The sequence below is a fragment of the Rhinoderma darwinii genome, chromosome 7 (genome assembly GCF_050947455.1).
Source record: "Rhinoderma darwinii isolate aRhiDar2 chromosome 7, aRhiDar2.hap1, whole genome shotgun sequence".
NCBI lineage: Eukaryota > Metazoa > Chordata > Amphibia > Anura > Rhinodermatidae > Rhinoderma > Rhinoderma darwinii.
In genome coordinates this window covers 103,461,698-103,485,064 of record NC_134693.1, presented here as the reverse complement: position 1 = coordinate 103,485,064, position 23,367 = coordinate 103,461,698, and the positions used below count along the sequence as shown (strand labels likewise).

Sequence of the window (23,367 nt, the reverse complement as noted above, 5' to 3'; positions counted from 1 at the left end):
TTCTCCTGGGATCCTTGACACTTAGTTGTCAGTCACACTGCCAGATGGTAGAGTGTTATTCATGATCACTCTAGTGACTTTGTTTTCACGGTTCCAGAGTCCAATGGTGGTATACTTTACAGCACTTCAGCGGATGACTGGTCCTGTTCATGGTAACCTTAGGTTTGTGTGTGACTGTTCATTCATGGGAACCAAATTCATGAAGCTCCGTAGATCTAGTATTGACTTTAGAGGCAGCTGCGGCTTGGTATGAGAATTGTGACCAAGGACAGATGCAGTCAACACTCAGTGGTCTTGTACTGTGAGCTTGGGTGGCCTGATAGTTTGTCGCTGGCTTGCTTTTGCTTCTAGACATTTAAATTTCACTAAATGCAGGTTAGATCTCCTCCAGTAGAAGGAAAACAAATCTATCTAGTGCCACCTATTGGAGGTAGCTTCCCTGTAAGTCAATGACCGGCCCACAGAAGAGCCTTGAAATATGACTAGGGATTTTAAAAGAATGAGAAACTCATTTGTAGTTGGCTGTTTCGGGGGTTTTCACCTCTGCGTTCACATAGATCAGTTGCATCTGCATAATTTTTTTGGGGCTCTCAAGCGATTGCAAAAACTGTTGCAAAAATGTATCAGTTGCCATCAGGTTTTTTCACAATTTTTACTACAAAACCATCAGTTGACATCGGTGGTTGTTAGTTGTCGTCATCAGTTTTTACAACAGTGGTCCACCAAAAAGGTAGTCTAGAGTCTGAGTGGTGCATAGTTTGTGATAGATTAGATACATGATAGATTAGATACATGGTGTACCATGTCAGGGCTGTCCTTCCCTGCCCCGGCCTCAGCGCTACACTGAAGTCTGACACACACATTGTAATGTCACTAGTGTCATATTCAGTGCAGCGCCAAGGCCGACGCCAAGAGGGAGAGCCCAGAAGGCAGCTGCTGTCCCCTGACCTCACATCAGATCTTCAAAGCAGCCATGTGAGCCTGCAAAGACGCTAAACACCCAAACTTCAGGGGAGCGTTGGTTTTCTAGTGAAGCTCTCATTATTGAAAAAGAGAGAACATTTGATGTTAAAATATTACAAATTTATTAAAACAGTGTTTCAAGAAATTGAGTAATTCATTTTGTTCTATTCTGTACATCATATAAACATAGGTTAAACATTCCAAACAGAAAAAAAAATTGCTTTCATTGCTCAGAGTAGAAGGATCATTTGAAACAAGGACACTATGCTACAACACCATGTAACTGTAGGAAAGTTGGCTTCTCTCTATTACAGTGCATACATAAAAATAAATAATGCAGAAATGCCACCTTGGTTCTCATTTTGTTGTTTAGAAATCCAAATTGGGGAAGTTGAAATGAATGTTTCTAACAATACACAGCTAAAATGGTATAACAAAATGAAGAAGAAGATGCAATAAATGCTGATACCACAAAACCTAATAAAAAAGACAAAAGCAAGGACGTGACTTAATGCTCTGCTGACCTACAAAATGGTTTGTGTGTCTAACACTTGCTGTGTTACTACATTAAAGGTTATAGATTATAGCTATGCTGCTACACAAAATGATGAAAAAAACAGAAAAGGATTTACAATAGGTAAAATACTTCTCAAGTAATGGCTCAGTAGCAAGAAATAAAAATCACTGGGTTATATAAATAAACCTCTTCACATAGGTAGCCTGGGACCTTTGCTGGTGAACAGAACTGTACCAACTTTGGTCTTTAGAAGTTACTCGCAGTTATACACACACACACACACACACACACACACACACGCACGTCACAGGGTCTTTATAAGAGATCCTGCAGACAATGGGGTTCCCCATTTCCTAGATGGCATTCCAGTTTGCCTAGAGGGTATCTCCGCAAGACGTTGAATGATAGCAAACATTGTTACTCATCTAGACTATTTTTAAACCCTCAAGGTGTCCTAGACTTGTACATGGACAAGACTAAAAGCAATTTGTGCAGAGTCCCTCTTCAGAAGTGAATTGTACAGTATGCCTATTACAGCAGTCTGTATTCTTTGTACAGCTAGAGTAGAGCGGCTGTCACAATGGCCATCAGAATATTTCAAACCCCTGGATCCTCCCACCACTCACAGAAAATAGTTTCAGTATTCTCCTGACAGCACACCGTGGGCAGCAACACTAGTCTAATTTATCTTTAGCTGCTCTGCTGTATTACGTGACATGTTCAAGATTTGTGATTAAAATAAATACGTATACACTATTTGGACAAAAGTATTGAGACACACCTCTTAATCATTGAATTCAGGTGTTTCATTCACCTAGCCATGCAGTTGCCTTTACAAACATTTGTGAAAGAGTGGGTACTTCTCAAGAGCTCACTGAATTCCCGCGTTGTATTGTAATAGGATGCCACCGTTGTAATAAGTCAGCTTGTGAAATTTCATCCGTCCTAGATATTCCACGATCAACTGTGAGTGGTATTAATGTAAAGTGGAAGAGTTTAGGAACCACAGCAACTTCGATACAAAGTGGCAGACCACGTAAAGTTACAGAGTGGGATCGCCTAGTGCTGATCATGCATAAAAGTCGCCAACACTCTGCTGAATCAATAGCCGCAGAGTACCAAACCCCCTTTGGCATGAATATTTAAAAAAATAAAAATAAATCTGTGCGCCAGGAGCTTCATGGCATGGGTTTCTATTGCCAAGCAGCTGCATGCATGCCTTACATCACCAAGCACATTGCCATGCGTCGGATAGAGTGGTCTAAAGAACGCTACTGAACTCTGGAGCATATCAAGAAATTTGGGACAATTGTATGCTTCGAACTTTGTGGGAACAGTTTGGAGTTCGGCCCTTTTGTTCCAGCATGACTGAGCCCCAGTGCACAAAGCAAGGTCCATAAAGGCATGGTTGGTGTGGAAGAACTTGACTGGCCCGCACCAAGCTCTGACCCCATCGAAAACCTTTGGGATGAACTAGAACGGAAATTGTGAGCATCATCAATATTTTACCCCACAAATGCTCTTCTGGATGAATGGGCAAAAATTCCCACAGACGCATTCCAAAATCTGATAGAAAGCCTTCCCAGAAGAGTGGAAGTGGTTTTAGCCGCAAAGGAGGGGGGGAAATGAACTCCACATTAATGTTCAGAATGGGAGGTCCTAAAAGCTCCTGTATGGTTAATGTCCCAATACTTTTGTCCACAGTGTGTGTTAGGGAATTACTTACAATTCTATAATAGCACTTAATGTGCTTACTAATATCATAGTCAAAGTGGTCGTCCGCTTTGGAAAAGCCCTTTTTGTTGATGAAAGCGGATTACAGGTTGTCCCGCTGCTGGGACCTCAGCACTGTGTGGCTCTGACAGCAAGCTTTCAATTTCCCTACAGTGCGACTGCAGGGGAAATGAGACATTACACGGTTCACATTAAAATTAATGGGTTGTCCGAATAATGAACAGACCTGTCGGACACTATTTGTAGCTTTTCTTCCCTTTGCCTTATTATGGCACCCCTTCCCCCCTCTAAACTCAGAATTCTCTAATAGGGTATTTGAAAATGGATTCTCAGACAACCCTCTTTCAGGAGGGTGATATGGAAAGCTGAAACATACCGCGTTCAATTCCAAGCTGTATTAACGAACTGCTGTTTAGCGTTAAAGGGAACCGGTCAGCAGTTTTGAAGTCTCAAAACTGCTGACAGAGCGATATAGGGGAGGGGGAGGATATTTTATACAAACCTTTTTTCCCGGCCATGCACGTTGCATGACCAACACAAAAGGTATGCTCCCCTCATCGCAGCAATTTTTAATTATTAAACCTGCTGACCGGTTCCCTTTAAAGCAGATCTGTCATCCGACCATGCTGCCCTATATAAAGACATAGTATGGGGACAGTTCTGTTCTCCTATTAGCCAAAACACAAAAAATAATTTTTTGGTGCTATTTGGCTTATAGGAGCAATCAAATAATACACAGGACATATATGTATGATTTCAGTGTATTTATAAGGGAAGCGCCTCTCCTCTCCCTGCCCTCCTCATAGTGATTGACAGGCTGCTGTGTATACACATACACAGCAGACAAGCCATCATTCACTGTCAATAGGGGTGGGGAGCTCGCGACTCATGAATATATGTCCGGTGTATTCTTTGATCGCTCTTATCAGCTAAACGCCCACAATATATATTTTTTCATGCTATATGGGGCAGCATAATCTGATGACAGAACCGCTTTAATATAAAACTCTGATATCTTTGTATACTGTGCATATTTATATCTAGCTAGTTGAGAGTCAGAAGTGTATTTACAAAAATGCAACAAATTTAGACTTTGTGCCAGGTTAACACACACAAAACCCCCCAAAAAACACGAACAAAACAGCTAAACTAAATTTTCAGATACAACACACACAACAGCGTCCCTTTTGATTAACAAATATTTTGTTTCACTAGCTCTATCTAGAAGTCTAAATTGATAAATAATAAAAAATGGCTGGTTATCATGTACCTTCATCACTTCTTACGAATGCAAATTTTCATCCAGCTTGCGGTACTGCATTGCATATCACAACCACAATAACTCATATGTAAGTTAGTGGCAGGTGTTGTAACCACAACTTTACATATAAAAATAGTTAGTTAGCAATGACTACATACATATTTCCTCACGTTCCCAAGGCTAGGACGGAAATCGCATGAGGACTTGTAAACAAGTGACAATTCTATAAAAAGTGCAAATCACTTAAGGTTTGTACAGAGCACACAGGCTCTGCCAGACCAGATATATGTCCACCATCCTACAGCGGGATACTTTATCTAGAAAAGCTTTGGTAGAAAGCCAGCTTCACGCGTTCAATGTGGTAGCATAGTTTAATGGCCATGGCAGGCTTGATATCCATGCAGTCTTGAACAGCTGGCAGATTGAGCAACAGAAGCGCCTTTCCATCTATTTCCTGGTTGAGAACAAAGGGAAAAAATATATATATTACTACTGTAATAAAGAAATTTGGTTACGAACGCGGTGATACCAAATATGTGTACCTCATTTTAAAGTTTATTTTTTTCCTATAATAAAAGACTTAAGGGAAAAAAAAAAAACAAAAAAAAAAAAAAAACAAACACGTTTATTTTTACACTTGTATAAAACATTAAACTTTTTTTTTTTTTTTACTTTTTACACTTTTTTTTTACCTGCAGCAATGATCGCTGCTATAATACATTACACTACCTAGGTAGTGTAATGTATTCCAACTGTCAGTGTGACGTCAGTCACTCTGACAGTAAGCCTATGAAGACCAGCCAGAGGGTGTTGTTTGGCCTCCGGTTGACATGGCAAGGCCCACGATTGCATGGGGGCTGCCGATGTGCTACAAACCCCATAAATGCTGCGATGGCAAAGATCAGCAACACTGGAGTGTCAGCTGTAAGGGACAGCGGACCTCCCGGTTCCCGATGCACACAGTCACCGACAATGTGCATCGGAAACGACACAGTGACTTCCTGTCTCTCTGGCAGGAAGCCTTTCAGGACCACCCAGAGGCTCGTCCTGATAGGCTTCAGTCCATGGCAGACACAGAGGCCATCACCATTTGGCCTCCGTCTGCCATGCCATGCCAACCATCGGCAAGCCACGCGATTTCTTGTTAAACCGCTATGCCCGTAGTTCTACCTTAGAACTGCATACAGTACCACGGATACAGGAATGTCAACAAGCTCTGTTCCTCTCTCAGCCACAGTCATTAAGATCAAATGTCATGGACCTAATCTCAAGGGTATTTAATAGTACAGTGTTTTAAGTGGTTCTCTGGGTATTTTATATTGATGGCCTCTCCTTAGGATAAGTCATCAATATCAGATCGGTGGGGGGTCCGACTCCCGGCAAACACGTCCGAGCAGCTGACTGAAGGGGCCATAGTGATGAACACTTAAAATTCTGTATGTAATACTGGCCATGCATATTTTTTAAGTAAAATTCTACATAAAAACTCACCTGTTCCAGAAAGAGTCGCGCAAGATGAGCACAATCTGTGGATTTGATGTATTCAACTACATCATTAACAGTCCAGTCCAGTGGGCTTCCATTTAGTGTCAAGGGTTCCCTCAACTCGATACGAATATCCTGCAAGGTGACACTTTGTTAACCTCTAAATGCATCAGCTAAAATAGGTAAATACATTTCCCAATGCAAAAAATCCCAAGAAAATCTTTGCTCACAGATGAAGGCTGGATTCACACGAGCGTGATGCACGCGCAAAGGCACTTGACAGCTCCGTGTGTCAGCCCCGTATGATGCGCGGCTGCATGCTTTTCGCGCAGCCGCCATCATTACGACACTCCGTGTCCCACGGAAGTGCTTCCGTGTGGCATGCGTGATTTTCACGCACCCATTGAACAATGGGTGTCGTGATGCGCGAAATACGCCCAAAGAACGGACAGGTCGTGACTTTTTCGCAGCGGACTCACGCTGCGTAAAAATCACGCAATTGTCTGTACTGCCCCATAGACTAATATAGGTCCGTGCGACACGCATGACAATCACGCGCGTTGCACGGAGGTATATCCCGTTAGTCTGACTAAGCCCTTAGTCTCTATAGATCTAAGATATAGAATTATAAGAGGAGATATATATATATATATATATATACATACACACACACACACACACACTTGTATGCTATGTTCTCATTTCCTGAAAATCAAATCTTGCATTTTTACAGAACTGATGGATTATGCCTGGGTTGTATCACGGCCTAATAAAATTAACGTTCCTGAAAACTAATGTGACTAAACTGCAAGTAGTCAAAGCTAATATTTTTGTTGTAAGCTTGAAGTAATTGCAGTTGCTCTGTTCCTCATACCTTAGCGGACAGAAGCTTTTCACTTTCGAGAAACCAAGCTTTTCTTTTCTTCTCACAGTTCAGTGACTGCTCACTACGAGTAGGTGAGGTTGATGATGACCCTTTTCCTGATATTTCTGACCCTTCTTGATGTTCTTGGACACTCTCTTCACTTGGGGAGTAATCCTCCTCTTCCTCCTCATCACCACTTCCCTGGAGAAGTGAGAAGTAATGAAAATATAACGGATGACATATCTAAACAATCTATGAAAATTCCACATTTTTAGTATTACCTCCAAATATAAACATGGTCAAAATATAAGAGGGCAATTTAAAAGACTTTTTATAGACCGCTCATAATGTTAGGTGTAATAGCCAAAGCTCCCTATTGTTGCTACTGCCATATAACATGCTCTTCAATTCCTTAACAAACACACACACACACACACACACACTGTTGCGAAGAACCCAAGAATTCAAGCAATCTTTGTTGAAAAAGTACAAAAATAAATATACATGTATACACATACATACATACATACATATACACACACATACCTGAGGACTTCCGACAGGTGTGTTCTCTACAGAGTTAGAAGAGCGCTTCTTCTTATGGACAAAGAAATGTTTCCTTCTCTTCCTCCTCTTAGCAGGCTTCTTCAGAGCAGCCTCGATGCTGCGCAATATGCCCGTAGGATTGTTCAGGTTCCGTCCACGACGCTTTCCATAATAATGAGCTATTCAATACAAATATTACAAGAACACAGTGTGAACATTAACACACATTAAGAAGTCTCATCATTGGTTATACCAAGAGAGTCCACACGGAAGAAGTAAATGGACTCTCTGAGGCCATCAATATGCAGACCTATCCAATATTAACAAATATTATTGATTGAAAGAAACCGGTCAATAATAGTTAGCCGGGCAGGGGTTGCTGGGAAGAGCCAAGTAGCGGACACTTCTTCCAAAGCACGGCCACTGCCGGCAACCCAGTGTTAAAGCCATGCTAGGGGCAACATAATCTTTATGACAGGTTGCCTTTAAAACAAATTACTAAGTACACAAGCTTGACTTTTGGAGAAGATTATGCATTAAGCATAGCATGCATTCCTGGGGTAAGGGGGGCTTAACAAACAGTCACAATATCACAAAATCTATTTTAAATTGAAATCACTTGACAAATATGCTAGTCCTGAGCGGCAGGCAGTTGCCACATCAGGACGCGCATAATCGCCCTTCTGATCGTGCCCATTGATTCAGGAGCAAAGCAACGGCTGAAACATACAACTGCAGCCCCACTCTATCGGCAGAGAACAGAAGAACCTATGATCCCTGTCGTTTAACCCCTTACATGCTGCGGTCAGCAGAAACAGCGGCATCTAAAGTGCATGACAGAGGGAGGGGGCCGATGCATTACTATGCCAGCCGGGGGCCTAACAAAAGTTGCCATGTCTGTCATAACTAAATGCCAGATATACGACTTCTATGTACCCCAAACTCATCTAGAAAATAAACAAGCCGTTATACAGCTACATCGACAGAAAAATAAAAAGTTCTGGCTTAGTTTGGAATCCCTCTGTTAGAATCCACTTTAGTTCAGATTTTTACGTTGGTTGGAGGATGGTAGGAAAATGTATTACTAATACTTACTGTATTTAGTCTTTGTTAGGACTGAACAGTTTTCAGAGCACTGGTCAAGAACCATAAGAGGTCCAAAGAGATTTGGGCAGCATTCCAGTTTAATACAAGTATTACGACAGAACTCTGAAACCTGATCTGATGTTCTCACCAACTTCACTGTGGCACGGTATGTTTTTCCTTTATATCTGAAAATTTAGTACAATTACATAGTCAAGACATGAAGAAAAGGTAAATCTAAAACTAGTTCTTTTAAAAAAACAAAAACATAAGTTACCATTTAAGATTATTAGAGTCTTGTAGAACCCCAAGGCCCTGTTCACACGTTTGGAATTCTATCAGGACCTAGGGGCAGATTTTGTGTCTAAATCCTGAAAGGATCCGCTAACATTCCACCGCAGATGCATCGGGTATTCTATACCCCATTCATACGTTTAGGATAATATTTGCACGAAATATTGAACGCGCAGCAGATTTTAAATTTACGCACTGAAAAGATGTGGATTAGTTCCATTGAATTATAATGGAGCTTAACAACGAGCAGATCTGCTGGCCACTTCACTGGAGATCCGACTGTCTGCTGCAAAACTCTACCACAAATTTTCTAAATAGAGAAAAAATAGCTTCCGGCAAATTTATATTGAAAGGGGGTCTACTTTTTATCCAGAAACAGCATCACTTGTCCATGGACTGTGTCTAGTATTGCAATGCATGTCCATTCAAGTGAATAGAGCTGAGCTGCACTATCAGAGACGGCCTATGGAAAGAAATCGGGCTGTTTTGGGTGGGGGGGGAAACTAGACACTTTTTCTAATCCTGGACAACTCCTTTTAAAGGATGAATGCAAGCCAAATGATCATGAAAGAAGAAAGAGTCACATTGGTGAAGTTTCACGTGCTGCCACTAATCTTCATTGTGAAGGCACTTTATAGAGCACCATGACACAACCGTCTTAGCTTTTCAATCAATGGCATTGTTTTAAGAAATCCAGTAAAAAAAAAAAATCGCTGAGCAGTGCCAAAAGGGTGCAGTCACACAGCAGATTTTGTTGCAGAATTTTTTTGCGACTCAAAATCAGCTCCATTTATCTGAATGAAATATTGCAGAAACAACCCCATTCAGAAGTACGGAAACCGATTTCCAGTTGCAGAAAATTCTGCAACAACATCTGCTGCGTGTGACTGCACCCTAAGGAAAGCTCCTTTTATTCTGACAGAAGATTATTTTGACAGGATTTCCCCTTTTAGTTCTTATTATATATGTGTAGGGTTTTAAACTACTACATACAAACTTCAGGAAAATTTACAAACAAGGAGTTGTCGTCCAAAGTGAATCTACGTTGAAGATAAAAAAGACAAGGAGTACGTAAATGATATTTGAGGACAGACATTTATCAATGGAGACAAATCCTTAAATCCCAAGTCTATCCATGTATCGAACACAGAATAAAGGACATGTGTATGTAGAAAAAAAGAAATAAATAAATAGACCTTACACCATGATCCTACTGAAATTTCAAACATTGGTGGTCTATGCGTTAGCCGGATGAATGAGATGAACTTACTTGGCTTTCAGAATTTCTGCATGCTGAGGCCACAATGGTTCATCCTGTAATTCCAGTTCACGTAAAACCCTGCTGGGCTTGTAAGCGGCATTGATGATTAACGATAAGACCTGTGGTAAAGACAAAGTGTTAAGATGAATTCTCTACAAATACTACTACTTTGTAGCTGTAAACATTAGTTTGATTTCAGGAACAATTACAATTATGGTAAAGCTACGTTTACGTGTAGAAATTTTCAAAACCACCGATGAACGATCAGAGGTTTATAAAATTGCTACGATTATCTAATGTATCTTATGGACATTTCCAACAGAACAATAATAGTACATATGCTGCGATCATAGTGGCAAATGTATTGTAACGGTAAGACGAATACCACTAAAGAAAGCGATAATCGTTCGGAAACTAACAGACCGTAATGATTCATTGCCAAAATTTGAGGGGCTACCTAGCATCGGTTTAACCATGACTGGTTGATGACCTTCTATGTTAGTGAAGTAGGGTGACTGGTGATGACCTTCTATACTAGTGGCGCACCAATTCCCAACATGCCACCAGTACATTCACCCAGTGCACTGTCCAGGGGAAAGTAGTTGCTGGTCTCTAATGCTGTAGCAGGGAGTTTTAGGCAAGTATATAAATAAATTTCTTAATGTATTTTTTTTTTACGTTACGCACTATTGGGAGGGGAAAGACAGCATTACCTCTTTGAGGACCAAAACACAATTTCCTGGACCCACTAATTTGGGTAACTCCGCTATCCTTCCCTTGTTTAGATAAGGACCGGAGAAGCAGCGGTGGTTGAAATAGATCTTGGGACAGAGATATTTCCCATTAGATGCTGTGGAGAAAAACGGGAGTAAATCAATAATGACACCAGATCATAACACCATTAATTCGAACGGTGTGTATAATACGCAACCAAAAAAAACTATACAAAAATATGCAATCATTTCTACAGTAGAGGTATTTAAGAGATGATTTATCACAGACAATCATCATGTAAATGTGTGCTGATCTGCATATTACATTATTCCATTAACAGTGACAAGATTTATTAAGATATTTTCACATTTGATTTTCAGTTTAATGCAATCAATAGATTAAGGTGACCTAATCCAACGATTACACAGGACATTTCATGTTACTCCCAAGGACTGTGGTCTAAAAAAACGCCATAAACTTTTCTGGATTTTCTTGTCATATTTATTCATTTAAAACCAACACCAATGGACTCTCTTTGCTTACTTTATTAGGTGGCATTGTTCCATAGATTATCAATTACTTTTGTGCAGGTCCTTCTTTCAAATAAGATCATATTTTATATTAATGCAAGTCTCCACTGCTTGAAGGAACAAATCAGGGAATTTTATAATTTCTATAGCTATAAGGGTTGCAGACATAGCAATTGCAGCTGGGCCTCAACACTGTTTGTTAACCCAGTCTCACACACTTTTTTCATGCATCTCAGGTGTTTTTTTATATGCATTTTTGGTGTTTTTTTTTTTATTTTGTGTAATTTTGAACATGCGTTTTTTTTTACAGGCGTTTTTGAAGTTCTATTCAGAAGCCTATGGGGAAAAATGGCAGAATTTAAAACGAACATCTGTTTGGATAATTTTACGGCCAAATTTTTTTGCATAAAACGCCACCGAAACATGTGAAACTGGCCTGAGAAAGCAGAATTATAGGAAAGTGGTAGACTAGTGCAAACCATTACATTCAGCTAAAAGTGAATGTTCACCATTTTGGTTTTTGTCTCTAAATTCTGTGCCGAATAAATTCTTAACTTCAGGCAAAAACTTTTATTACTTATCTAATGGTTAGATCGGTGGGGATTCGACTGCTGGGACGAACACCAATGGCTAGACCGAATGACTGCATGCATGTTGCCGCTCTATTCAAAATCTACCGCGATGGTCGGGGCTGACAGGGAGACCCCGCCCTTTGTTAGCACCGCAATCCACATGGATTGAACAATGAGGATTTTTTTTTTCTCCAATCCCAGCCACAATTAGAAAAGGGCAGCTGTCAAACACAGATTCCCTTCAGTTGACATTTGCACAGGAACAGAAGCTCTCGCTTATACAGGTATGTCAATTTGTGGGAACAGGCTATGGTGGCTTAACAGTCACCTATTTTGTTTATTGGGCCCCAGATGCAAGTTTAATTGCAGATAGTTGGTCTTCTTTAATAAGCAGCTTGCCTGATGAGCTGAACAAGTCATTCGCAGTTTTAAAATTGCTAGTGAGATATCCATAGTAGTAGTGGTTTTATAGATGCACAAGAAAATTTCTCTCATTGGTCACAGTTCTGAAATCCCGATTATGTCACATAAAGATTATCCTACACATATCCATTTCTTATAGGCATGTAAGTTTAATCTCTATTGTGGGTAAAATATTTGAAGGTTTTCTGAGATGTTATCTTGGAGTATCTCACTGAAAATAACCTTATAACACAGTATCAGCATGGGTTTATGAGTGATCGGTCCTGTCAAACTAATCTGATCAGCTTCTACGAGGAGGTAAAGTTCTAGTCTGGACCTGGATAAGGCTGTGAATGTGGTGTTTCTGGACTTTTCATAGCGGTTTAAGGCTATGTTCACACAGAGTATTTTGCCGAGTTTTTTTACGCGGATACTGCGTCGCAAAACTCTGCAAAAACGGCCCTAAAATCCCTCCCATTGATTTCAATGGGAGGTGTCGGCGTCTTTTTCCCGCGAGCAGTAAAACTGCCTCGCAGGAAAAAGAAGCGACATGCCCTATCTTCGGGCGTTTACGCCTCTGACCTCCCATTGACTTCAATGGAATCCAGAGAAAGCGTATTTCGCGGTGTTTTATGCCCGCGGCGCTCAATGGCTGCGGGCGAAAAACGGCGCGAAAATCGGCGTGCAGGGAGAGGAAAATCTGCCTCAAACTTCCAAACGGAATTTTGAGGCTGATATTCCTCCAGATAATACTCCGTGTGAACATAGCCTAATACTGTGTCCTGTGTTTGATACTGTGCGAGATAACGGAATTGAGTGCTTACAAATAGAAGATAGCAAAAACTGAATTTAAAAAACTCTTTTTTCTTTGCAGCTTCTTTCCAGCTGAGTAGCTGACTAGGGGGAGGGGTTAACTGCTCTCAGGTGATATAAATTAGAGCAAGCTCAACTGAGGCCTGCGGGCTGTTTGTGGGTTAGCTGGATTAAGTGGCTTGTGATATAAGTGTAGTTATTATACCGGAGTTAAAGTCCCTGTAAGTACTCTTCTTTTCTTTTACTTTTTTAATTGCTCACTGTTTTTTTGTAACTGGTATAATGGACAGGAAGAGTGGAGATTTGCTTAAGTGTACAGATTGCCATATGTATGCACGACTGGAGCCTGAGTTCCAGGGTGAATATTTCTGTGGCAGATGTGAGCATGTTGTTCACCTTGAAGCTCTACTTAGAGATCTGGAGGAGCAAAATGCAACACTGAGGGCGATAGACAATCTTGAGCGGAGCATGCTGCTCACTGAGCAAGCAGTTAGTGGGGTAGAACTGGAGAGTGAAGACATGGGTCAGCAGGATCAGGCAAGTAGCTTGGTTAATATAGTTAGGGTGGAGTAGAAAGGGGTCTAAGAAAAGGAAGGCCAATCCGGTCTCTGATATTCCAAGCAAAGTTGGGTGATGATGCGAGGGTGTCGGCCTCAGAAATGGCAGCCCTAGTGGATACTGATCTCCCAAAACCCGGGAGAACAGCCCAGCTAGTAGTCGGCAGGATGGTAATGCAGGTAAAGCAAGACAATTGGTAGTTGTAGGGGATTCTATAAATCAGGAAGACGGATAGAATAATTTGTCGCCAAGACCGCCTCAACTGAATGGCTTGCGGTCTCCCTGGTGCCAGGGTTCGGCATGTGGTGAAACGGGTGGATAAATTACTGGGAGGGGCCGTGATGATGCAGCTGTCGTGGTCCATGTGGGCACCAATGATAGAATACATGGTAGGTGGAGGAGCCTTAAGAATAATTTTCAAGAACTAGGCTACAAGCTGAAGGACCTCCAAGGTAGTATTCTCTGGAATACTGCTTGTGCCATGCGCATCACAGGAAAGACAGCGGGAGCTCAGGGAGTTAAATGCATGGCTTAAGTCTTGGTGTAGAGGAGAAGGCTTTGGGTTCCTAGAGCACTGGACTGTCTTTTCATTGGGGTACTGTAATGTCAGGGTAGGGAGACGGACAGGTGAGCCCTAATTTACCCGCCACTCAGTCCCTGCCTACTTGCACAGTCCGTCCTAGGCGACGGCGTACAACTGGGCGACGGTCCCTACGCTCACTATGTGAACGACAAACAAAACAGACAAGGGAACACAGAAGCAAGGGAAGAGTGGAAGTTTCCCACGGAAACACCGTGAGCAACAGAGTAGTGAACGAGCCGAGTCAAACCTGGAGAGTACGCGGTAACTAAAGCAGAACAGGAGAATAGTCAGTCAAGCAGGGTCAATATGAAGCAGAGGTCAATGGTATTAGCAGGAACAGCAGAGCCCGGAAACACAAGAATCACAGGCAAAGGACAGACAGCAAATGAAGGTATAAATAGACTAAGGGCGGGAGCTAGAACCGTCTGGCCAGGCTGTGATAGGTTCTCCCACTCCTCAGCCTACCAGCCTGAGTGGTAGCAGATCGAGTCACTCTATCAGACCTAGGGACAGATGCAGACTGATTAACCACGGGCATCGACACAGAAGCGGTGTCTGGCAGATCCTTTTATAGGTACAGACTGTATTCTGCAGATGATTTGCACCTAAATGGAAGGGGGTCTGCTGTGCTGGTGGAGAGAATTCTAGCTGAGCTGGCGGAGTATTTAAACTAGAACTGAGGAGGGAGGTCAATGTAGAAAATAAAGGGGTAGTTAGGTTATAGAGGGGTCAGACTATATTGGTGGGGGAGAAAACTAGACAACAGGATAAGGAGATCCTTTTGTTACAAAAGCGCAACAAAAATAAAAAATGCCCAAATAATGTCAAATCATTTCTGATGCGGAAAGTGAAAAATTGAAAGGCAAGTTAAAAAGTGTATGTTCACAAATGCCAGAAGACTAGCAAGCAAAATGGGGGAGCTGGACGCCTTGGTACTGGAGGAACATATGGATATAGTTGGTGTTGATAAACATGGCCGGACTCTTCACACGACTGGAGTGTAAATCTACAGGGTTTTACATGGTTTCGAAATGACAGGACAAATAGGAAAGGTGGTGGTGTATGTCTGTATGTGAGAAGTGATATGAAGGCGAGTGTGAAAGAGACAGAGGGAGAAGATTGTGAGGAGATTGAAACCTTGTGGGTGGAATTACAAAAGGGAGGTAAACACTGAAAACATTACTTTTGATGTAATCTATAAAGCCCCCCCCCCCATATAACGGAGGAGATGGAAGATCAGCTATATAAACAAATGGAGGTGGCTGCACAGGCTGATACTGTAGTAATAATGGGAGAGTTTAATTACCAGGATATTAATTGGGGTCATGGTTCAGCTTCAATTGCAAAGGTGAGAAGTTTCCTGAACCTGTTGCAGGAAAATTTTATGGGCCAGTTTGAGTTAGACCCGACTAGAGGTGAAGCTCGGTTGGATCTGGTCATTTATAATAATGCAGAGCTTGTTGGGAATGTCAATGTTCGTGAAAACATTGGTAACAGTGATCACAATATAGTTACATTTTACCTATACTGTAAAAAACAAACACCGGCTGGGAGGGCAAAAACACTTAATTTTAAGAAGGCAAGTTTCCCCAGGATGAGGGCTGCAATTCAGGATATAGCCTGGGAAGAACTAATGTCAAATAATGGTGCAAATGATAAATGGGAGATTGTCAAATCTACTTTGAGTAATTATAGTGCAAAATGTATTCCTATAGGTACCAAGTATAAACGACTAAAATTAAACCCCACATGGCTTACACCTTCTGTAAAAAGGGCACTACATGACAAAAAAATGGAATTTGAAAAATACAAATCTGAGGGTACAGCTGTAGCCTTTTTAAATTATAAAAAGAGCTTAAATAAAATCTATAAAAAGGTAATAAAATCAGCAAAAATACAAAATGAAAGGTAGGTGGCCACGGATAGTAAAACAAATCCCCAAAAATTCTTCAAGTATATAAATGCAAAAAAGCCAAGGTCTGAACATGTAGGACCCCTAGATAGTGGTAATGGGGAGTTGGTCACAGGGGATCAAGAGAAGGCAGAGTAAGGGTATGCGCACACACAAACTCTAAAATGTCTGAAAATACAGAGCTGTTTTCAAGGGAAAACAGCTCCTGATTTTCAGAGGTTTTGTAAAACGCTCACGATTTTCGCAGCGTTTTTAACGAACGCTTTTTGGAGCTGTATTTCTATGGAGTCAATGAAAAACTGGTCCAAAAAGGTCTCAAGAAGTGACATACACTTCTTTTTTGCGGCCGTTTTACAAAACGGCCACGTAAAAAGACGGCCCGTCGGAACAGAACATTGAAATCAATAGCCAGATGTTTGGAGGAGTTATGCTTCCGATTGTGTTTGGGCTTCCACTTGGCAAATGAAGTTTAATGTAGATAAATGTAAAGTTATGCATCTGGGTACCAACAACCTGCATGCATCATATGTTTTAGGGGGAGCTACACCGGGGGAGTCACTTGTTGATAAGGATTTGAGTGTACTTGTAGATCATAAACTAAACAGCATGCAATGTCAATCAGCTGCTTCAAAGGCCAGCAAGATATTGTCGTGTATTAAAAGAGGCATGGACTCGCGGGACACGAATAGAATATTACCACTTTACAAAGCATTAGTGAGGCCTCCTCTAGAATATGCAGTTCAGTTCTGGGCTCCAGTTCATAGAAAGGATGCCCTGGAGTTGGAATAAATACAAAGAAGAGCAACTAAACTAATGAGGGGCTAACTACCGACCAGTCTAATCTCCCCTTCAACTCCAAACTCCTGGAACGCTTGGTCTCCTCTCCTTATCCACTATCTCTCTGCCAACTCCATTCTAGACCCCTTACAATCTGGTTTCCGCACTCTACACTCTACAGAGACTGCCCATACTAAAGTCTCAAATGATCTATTGGCGGTTAAATCGGACGGTAAATACTCTCTCCTGATTCTTCTGGATCTCTCTGCAGCCTTTGACACTGTAGACCACCAACTCCTACTTAACATGCTCCACTCTATTGGCCTCAAGAACGCTGCTCTCTCTTGGTTTTCCTCCCATCTCTCGGACCGCTCGTTCAGTGTGTCATTTGCTGGTTCTACTTCTCCTTATTCACTTGCTATCGGGATTCCTCAGGGATCAGTCCTAGGTCCGCTCCTCTTTTCTCTCTACACAGCCCCTATTGGACAAACCATCAGCAGATTTGGCTTCCAGTACCATCTCTACGCTGATGACACCCAATTATATGCCTCTTCCCATGACATCACCTCTGCTCGAATACAAAACACCAGTGATTGTCTGTCCACTGACTCTAACATCATGTCCTCTTCTCTATCTGAAACTGAATATTTCTAAAACTAAGCTCCTTGTGTTCCCACCATCTACTAACCTCCCTAAACCGGATGTCTCCATCTCTGTGTGTGGCACTATCTTAACTCCTAAGCAGCACGCCCGTTGTCTTGGGGTTATTTTTGACTCAGATCTTTCATTTACTCCTCACATTCAATCACTTTCACACTCCTGTCATTTTCACCTCAAAAACATCTCCAGAATCCGCCCTTTTCTTACTGAGGAAACAGCCAAAACTCTCATTGTTGCTCTGATTCACTCTCGTCTTGACTACTGTAACTCATTACTAGTCGGTCTTCCACTCACTAAACTCTCCCCTCTCCAATCTATCCTCAATGCAGCAGCCAGGCTTATCTTTCTGACCAACCGCTACACCAACGCTTCTACTCTATGCAAGTCACTGCACTGGTTGGCCATCCCCTTCAGAATAAAATTCAAACTTATTACTCTTACCCACAAAGCTCTCCACAGTGCTGCCCCTCCTTACATCTCCTCACTCATCTGTCTACCACCCTACTCGGGCTCTACGTTCTGCCAACGACCTCAGATTAAAATCCTCCATAATGCGAACCTCCCACTCCCGTCCAAGATTTTTCTCATGCTGCACCAGTTCTCTGGAATGTGCTACCCCAGACAATCAGATTAATTCCCAATATCCACAGTTTTAAACGTGCCCTGAAAACACATCATTTTAGACAGGCCTATAACATTCCCTAATCTGACTCCTTTCCATGGCCCCCCTTTTAGATTAGTCATCAGAATAAGATTCCCTTGCACTCCCTCTCTTTATGTCCGTCATACACGGATACTGGCTGGTGACCGGCTCATGCAGCTTTATTTCTACCACTCCATGTGTATAAAAAATAGCTGGACTATTGTACAGAACAAACACTTACAATTTGTGTCTCCCTTATTTCCTCATAGATTGTAAGCTCTTGCAAGCAGGGTCCTCACTCCTCTGGTTTGAATTGTATATTAACTTTGTCACTATGTAATGTCTGATATGGTTTGTTTCATGTTTCCTCTAAATTGTAAAGTGCTGCTGTAATGACAGCGATAGGGAAACAGACAAGTGAGCCCTAATCTACCCGCCACTCAGTCCCTGCCTACTTGCAACGACCCGCCCTAGGCGACGGGGTACAACTGGGCGACGGTCCCTACACTCAGTAAGTGCACGACAGACAACGAGACAAGGAAACACAGAACAAAGGGAAACGGGGCAGTTGCCCACGGCAACACCGTGAGCAACAAGAGTAGTAAACGAGCCGCGTCAAACCAGGAGAGTACGAGGTGCCAAACGCAGAGCAGGAGAGTAGTCAGTAAGCCAGGGTGAATGCGAAGCAGGGACAAGTAGTTCAAGAAGCTGCAGCAGGGCCAGGAAACCAACAGAAAAGAATCACAAGCAAGGAGGAACAGGAAAGGCAGGTATAAATAGACAGAGGGCGGGATTAGCTCCGTCTGGCCTGGCTGTGATAGGCTCTCCCACTCCTAAGCCTGCCATCCTGAGTAGTGGAAGATGGAGTCAGTCTCACAGACATAGAAGCAGGTGCAGACTGATTACCTATGGGCGTGGATACAGAAGCTGTGCCTGGCAGATCCTTAACAGTACCCCCCCTTTTATGAGGGGCCACCGGACCCTTTCTAGATGGACCTGGTTTATTGGGGAAACTAAGGTGGAACCTCCTGACCAATACCCCAGCGTGAACATCCCGGGCGGGTACCCAACTCCTCTCCTCAGGCCCGTATCCTCTCCAATGGACCAGGTACTGGAGGGAGCCTTGGACCATCTTGCTGTCCACAATCTTTGCCACCTCGAATTCTACCCCCTCAGGGGAGAGAACGGGGACAGGAGGTGTCCTCGAGGGAGCCAAGGACGGGGAGCAGCGTTTAAGGAGGGAGGCATGAAACACGTCGTGTACTCGAAAAGATGGGGGAAACTCCAGTCGGAAGGAGACAGGATTGAGGACTTCAATTACCTTGTACGGCCCTATAAACCGGGGAGCAAATTTCTTGGACGGGACTTTAAGGCGAAAGTTCTTTGACGATAGCCACACCAGATCCCCGACCATAAACAAGGGGTTAGCAGAACGTCTCCCATCTGCCCGAGTTTTCTGTATGCTCTGGGACGCCTCTAGGTTCTTCTGAACCTGGGCCCAGACTGTGCACAGTTCCCGATGAACGACCTCTACCTCGGGATTGTTGGAACTACCAGGTGAAACGGAGGAGAACCGTGGATTAAACCCAAAATTACAGAAAAAGGGGGAGACCCCTGACGAGTTACTGACCCGGTTATTAAGGGAAAATTCGGCGAGGGGAATGAATGAGACCCAATGATATTGACAGTCAGAGATAAAATACCTTAAATATTGTTCTAGAGACTGATTAGTCCTCTCGATTTGGCCATTAGTTTCAGGATGGAAGGCAGAGGAGAAGGACAGATCAATCTCCAACTTTTTACAGAAGGCTCTCCAAAACAAAGAAACAAAAATTGTACCCCTCTGTCAGAAACAATATTGACAGGGACCCCATGGAGACGCAGGATGTGTTTGACAAACAAGGTAGCTAACGTCTTAGCATTGGGTAGTTTTTTGAGGGGCACAAAGTGGCACATCTTATTGAAGCGGTCTACTACAACCCACACCACCGACTTGCCTTGAGATGGAGGCAAATCGGTGATAAAATCCATGGAGATATGGGTCCAAAGTCTCTGGGGAATGGGCAAAGAACGTAGTAAGCCCGCTGGTCGGGACCTGGGAGTCCTGGACCTAGCACAAACCTCACAAGCGGCGACGTAGGCCTTAACGTCTTTAGGCAACCCAGGCCACCAATAGTTTCTGGCAATGAGGTGCTTGGTACCCAGGATGCCTGGATGACCAGATCGTGCGGAGTCATGATTTTCCCTAAGTATCCTTAGCCGGAATTGCAGGGGAACAAACAGCTTGTTCTCAGGAAGGTTCCCGGGAGCTGAACCTTGATCAGCAGCAATTTCAGAGACTAAATCAGAATCAATAGAGGAAATGATTATACCTGGAGGCAAAATACAAGTAGGATCTTCCTCCGAAGGAGGGCTGGCCATGAAGCTACGCGACAGTGCATCAGCCTTAATATTTTTAGACCCAGCCCTATAGGTAACCAAAAAATTTAATCTGGTAAAAATAACGCCCATCGAGCTTGTCTCGGGTTAAGCCTCCGGGCCGATTCTAAGAAAACCAGATTCTTGTGGTCGGTAAGGACCGTTACCTGGTGCCTAGCCCCCTCCAGGAAGTGGCGCCACTCTTCAAAATGCCCATTTAATGGCTAAGAGTTCGCGGTTGCCAATATCATAGTTACTCTCAGTGGGCGAAAACTTCCTGGAGAAGTAGGCACAGGGACGGAGATGGGTGAGGGACCTGGTACCCTGGGACAAGACAGCCCCCACTCCCACCTCGGACGCGTCAACCTCCACGATAAATGGCTCCATTTGGTTGGGCTGAACCAACACCGGGGCCGAGATAAAGCACTTCTTAAGGGCCTCAAAAGCCTTGACAGCCTCAGGAGGCCAGTGGAGGAGATCAGCACCCTTGCGAGTGAGGTCCGTAAGAGGCTTAGCGATGACCGAGAAGTTAGCAATAAATCTCCTGTAATAATTAGCGAACCCCAAGAAGCACTGTAACGCCTTCAGGGAGGCAGGTTGGACCCATTCCGCCACAGCCTGGACCTTGGCGGGGTCCATGCGGAATTCATGAGGAGTGAGGATTTGACCCAAAAATTGTATCTCCTGCACCCCAAACACATATTTTTCGGTCTTCGCAAACAGTTTGTTTTCCCGAAGGACCTGGAGCACCTTCCTGACATGCTCAATGTGGGAGGACCAGTCCTTGGAAAACACAAGTATATCATCAAGGTACACTACAAGAAATACCCCCAGGTAATCGCTTAAAATCTCATTTATGAAATTCTGGAAGACCGCGGGAGCATTACACAACCCAAAGGGCATGACGAGGTATTCGAAATGACCTTCGGGCGTGTTAAACGCAGTCTTCCACTCATCCCCCTCTTTGATGCGGATAAGGTTATACGCCCCCCGTAGTTCAAACTTAGAGAACCATTGGGCCACTTGAACCTGATTAAAGAGATCAGGAATCAAAGGAAGGGGATACTGGTTCCTTACAGTGACCTTATTCAAGTTACGGTAGTCAATGCATGGCCTAAGACCACCATCCTTCTTCCCTACGAAGAAGAAGCCAGCACCTACCGGAGAAGTAGAGGGGCGAATGTAACCCTTGGCCAGGCATTCCTGGATATACTCTCTCATGGCTTCACGTTCGGGACAAGAAAGATTAAATATCCTACCCTTAGGGAGCTTAGCTCCTGGTACCAAATCGATAGCACAATCGTATTCTCTATGAGGAGGTAACACTTCGGAGGCCTCCTTAGAGAAAACATCAGCGAAGTCCTGAACAAACTCAGGTAGCGTGTTCACCTCCTCAGGGGGAGAAATAGAATTAACAGAAAAACATGACGTCAAGCCTTCATTACCCCATTTGGTAAGATCCCCAGTATTCCAGTCAAACGTGGGATTATGCAACTGCACCCAGGGAAGGCCTAAAACCAAATCGGACGATAATCCCTGCATCAACAGTACAGAGCACTGCTCCAAATGCATGGAGCCAACAAGGAGTTCAAAAACAGGGGTATGCTGTGAAAAATAACCATTAGCAAGAGGAGTGGAGTCGATACCCACTACCGGGACAGGTTTAGGCAAATCAATCAAAGGCATAGCTAGAGACATAGCAAATTCCACAGACATGATATTAGCAGAAGACCCTGAATCCACGAAGGCACTGCCGGTAGCAGACCTACCACCAAGAGAGACATGAAAGGGAAGCAAGATTTTATTACGTTTCATATTTACGGGAAATACCTGTGCGCCCAAGTGACCTCCCCGATGATCACTTAGGCGCGGAAGTTTTCCGGCTGCTTATTCTTACGCCTAGGACAGGTGTTCACTTGATGCTTGTCATCCCCACAATAGAAGCAGAACAATCTACGTTGTTGGGGGGACACGGAGGCCCCGAGTTGCATAGGTACCTCCGAGTCTTCCGTGGAAGAACGAAGCAACGGAACCTCGGGAGGCATCATGGGGGAGTCGGAGGAGAAAACACATAAACGTTCACGTTGTCGTTCCCTGAGACGTCTGTCAAGTCGTACCGCTAAAGCCATAACCTGGTCTAGGGAGTCAGAAGAGGGATAGCTAACTAACAGGTCTTTCAGGGCGTTCGACAGACCCAACCTAAACTGGCACCTTAAGGCAGGGTCATTCCACCGAGAAGCTACGCACCACTTCCTAAAGTCAAAGCAATACTCCTCAACAGGTCTCTTACCCTGACGTAAGGTCACCAGCTGACTCTCGGCAAAGGCAGTCCTGTCAGTCTCGTCATAAATGAGTCCGAGAGCAGAAAAGAAAAGATCAACGGAGGAAAGTTCAGGGGCGTCAGGAGCCAAGGAGAAGGCCCATTCTTGGGGCCCTTCCTGGAGCCGGGACATAATTATACCCACCCGCTGGCTCTCAGAACCTGAGGAGTGGGGCTTTAAACGAAAATAGAGCCTACAACTCTCCCGAAAGGAGAGAAAAGTCTTCGGGTCCCCTGAGAACTGGTCAGGCAACTTTAGGTGGGGTTCAAGAGGTGAGGTGAGGGGCACTACCATGGTAGCATCAGGCTGGTTGACCCTCTGAGCCAGGGCCTCAGACCATGATTAAGAGCACAGCCAGTGCTTGAAACGCGTAGGCTTCATTTCGTGCCATTTCAACCACCTTGTTACCCTCCTGGTGTTTTCTGTCACTTTGTTGTATTATCCGTGTGATTATT

At 43.4% G+C, this 23,367-nt stretch overlaps 1 protein-coding gene across 3 annotated transcripts in view; it reads right to left on the bottom strand.

Annotated features, from left to right (window-relative positions):
* Positions 1-1,098: 1,098 nt before the first annotated feature.
* The window catches only part of SFMBT1 (Scm like with four mbt domains 1), a 141,415-nt gene continuing 119,146 nt past the window's right edge, over positions 1,099-23,367 (bottom strand). For all 3 annotated transcript variants that reach the window (XM_075833745.1, XM_075833746.1, XM_075833747.1), the window contains 7 exons: positions 10,723-10,859; positions 10,019-10,128; positions 8,467-8,642; positions 7,372-7,550; positions 6,835-7,026; positions 5,967-6,095; positions 1,099-4,929 (listed from right to left, as the gene is read on the bottom strand). In XM_075833745.1, the coding sequence (XP_075689860.1) occupies positions 4,789-4,929; positions 5,967-6,095; positions 6,835-7,026; positions 7,372-7,550; positions 8,467-8,642; positions 10,019-10,128; positions 10,723-10,859 (1,064 nt within the window). In that variant the 3' untranslated portion in view covers positions 1,099-4,788. The remainder of the gene's footprint in view (positions 4,930-5,966; positions 6,096-6,834; positions 7,027-7,371; positions 7,551-8,466; positions 8,643-10,018; positions 10,129-10,722; positions 10,860-23,367) is intronic.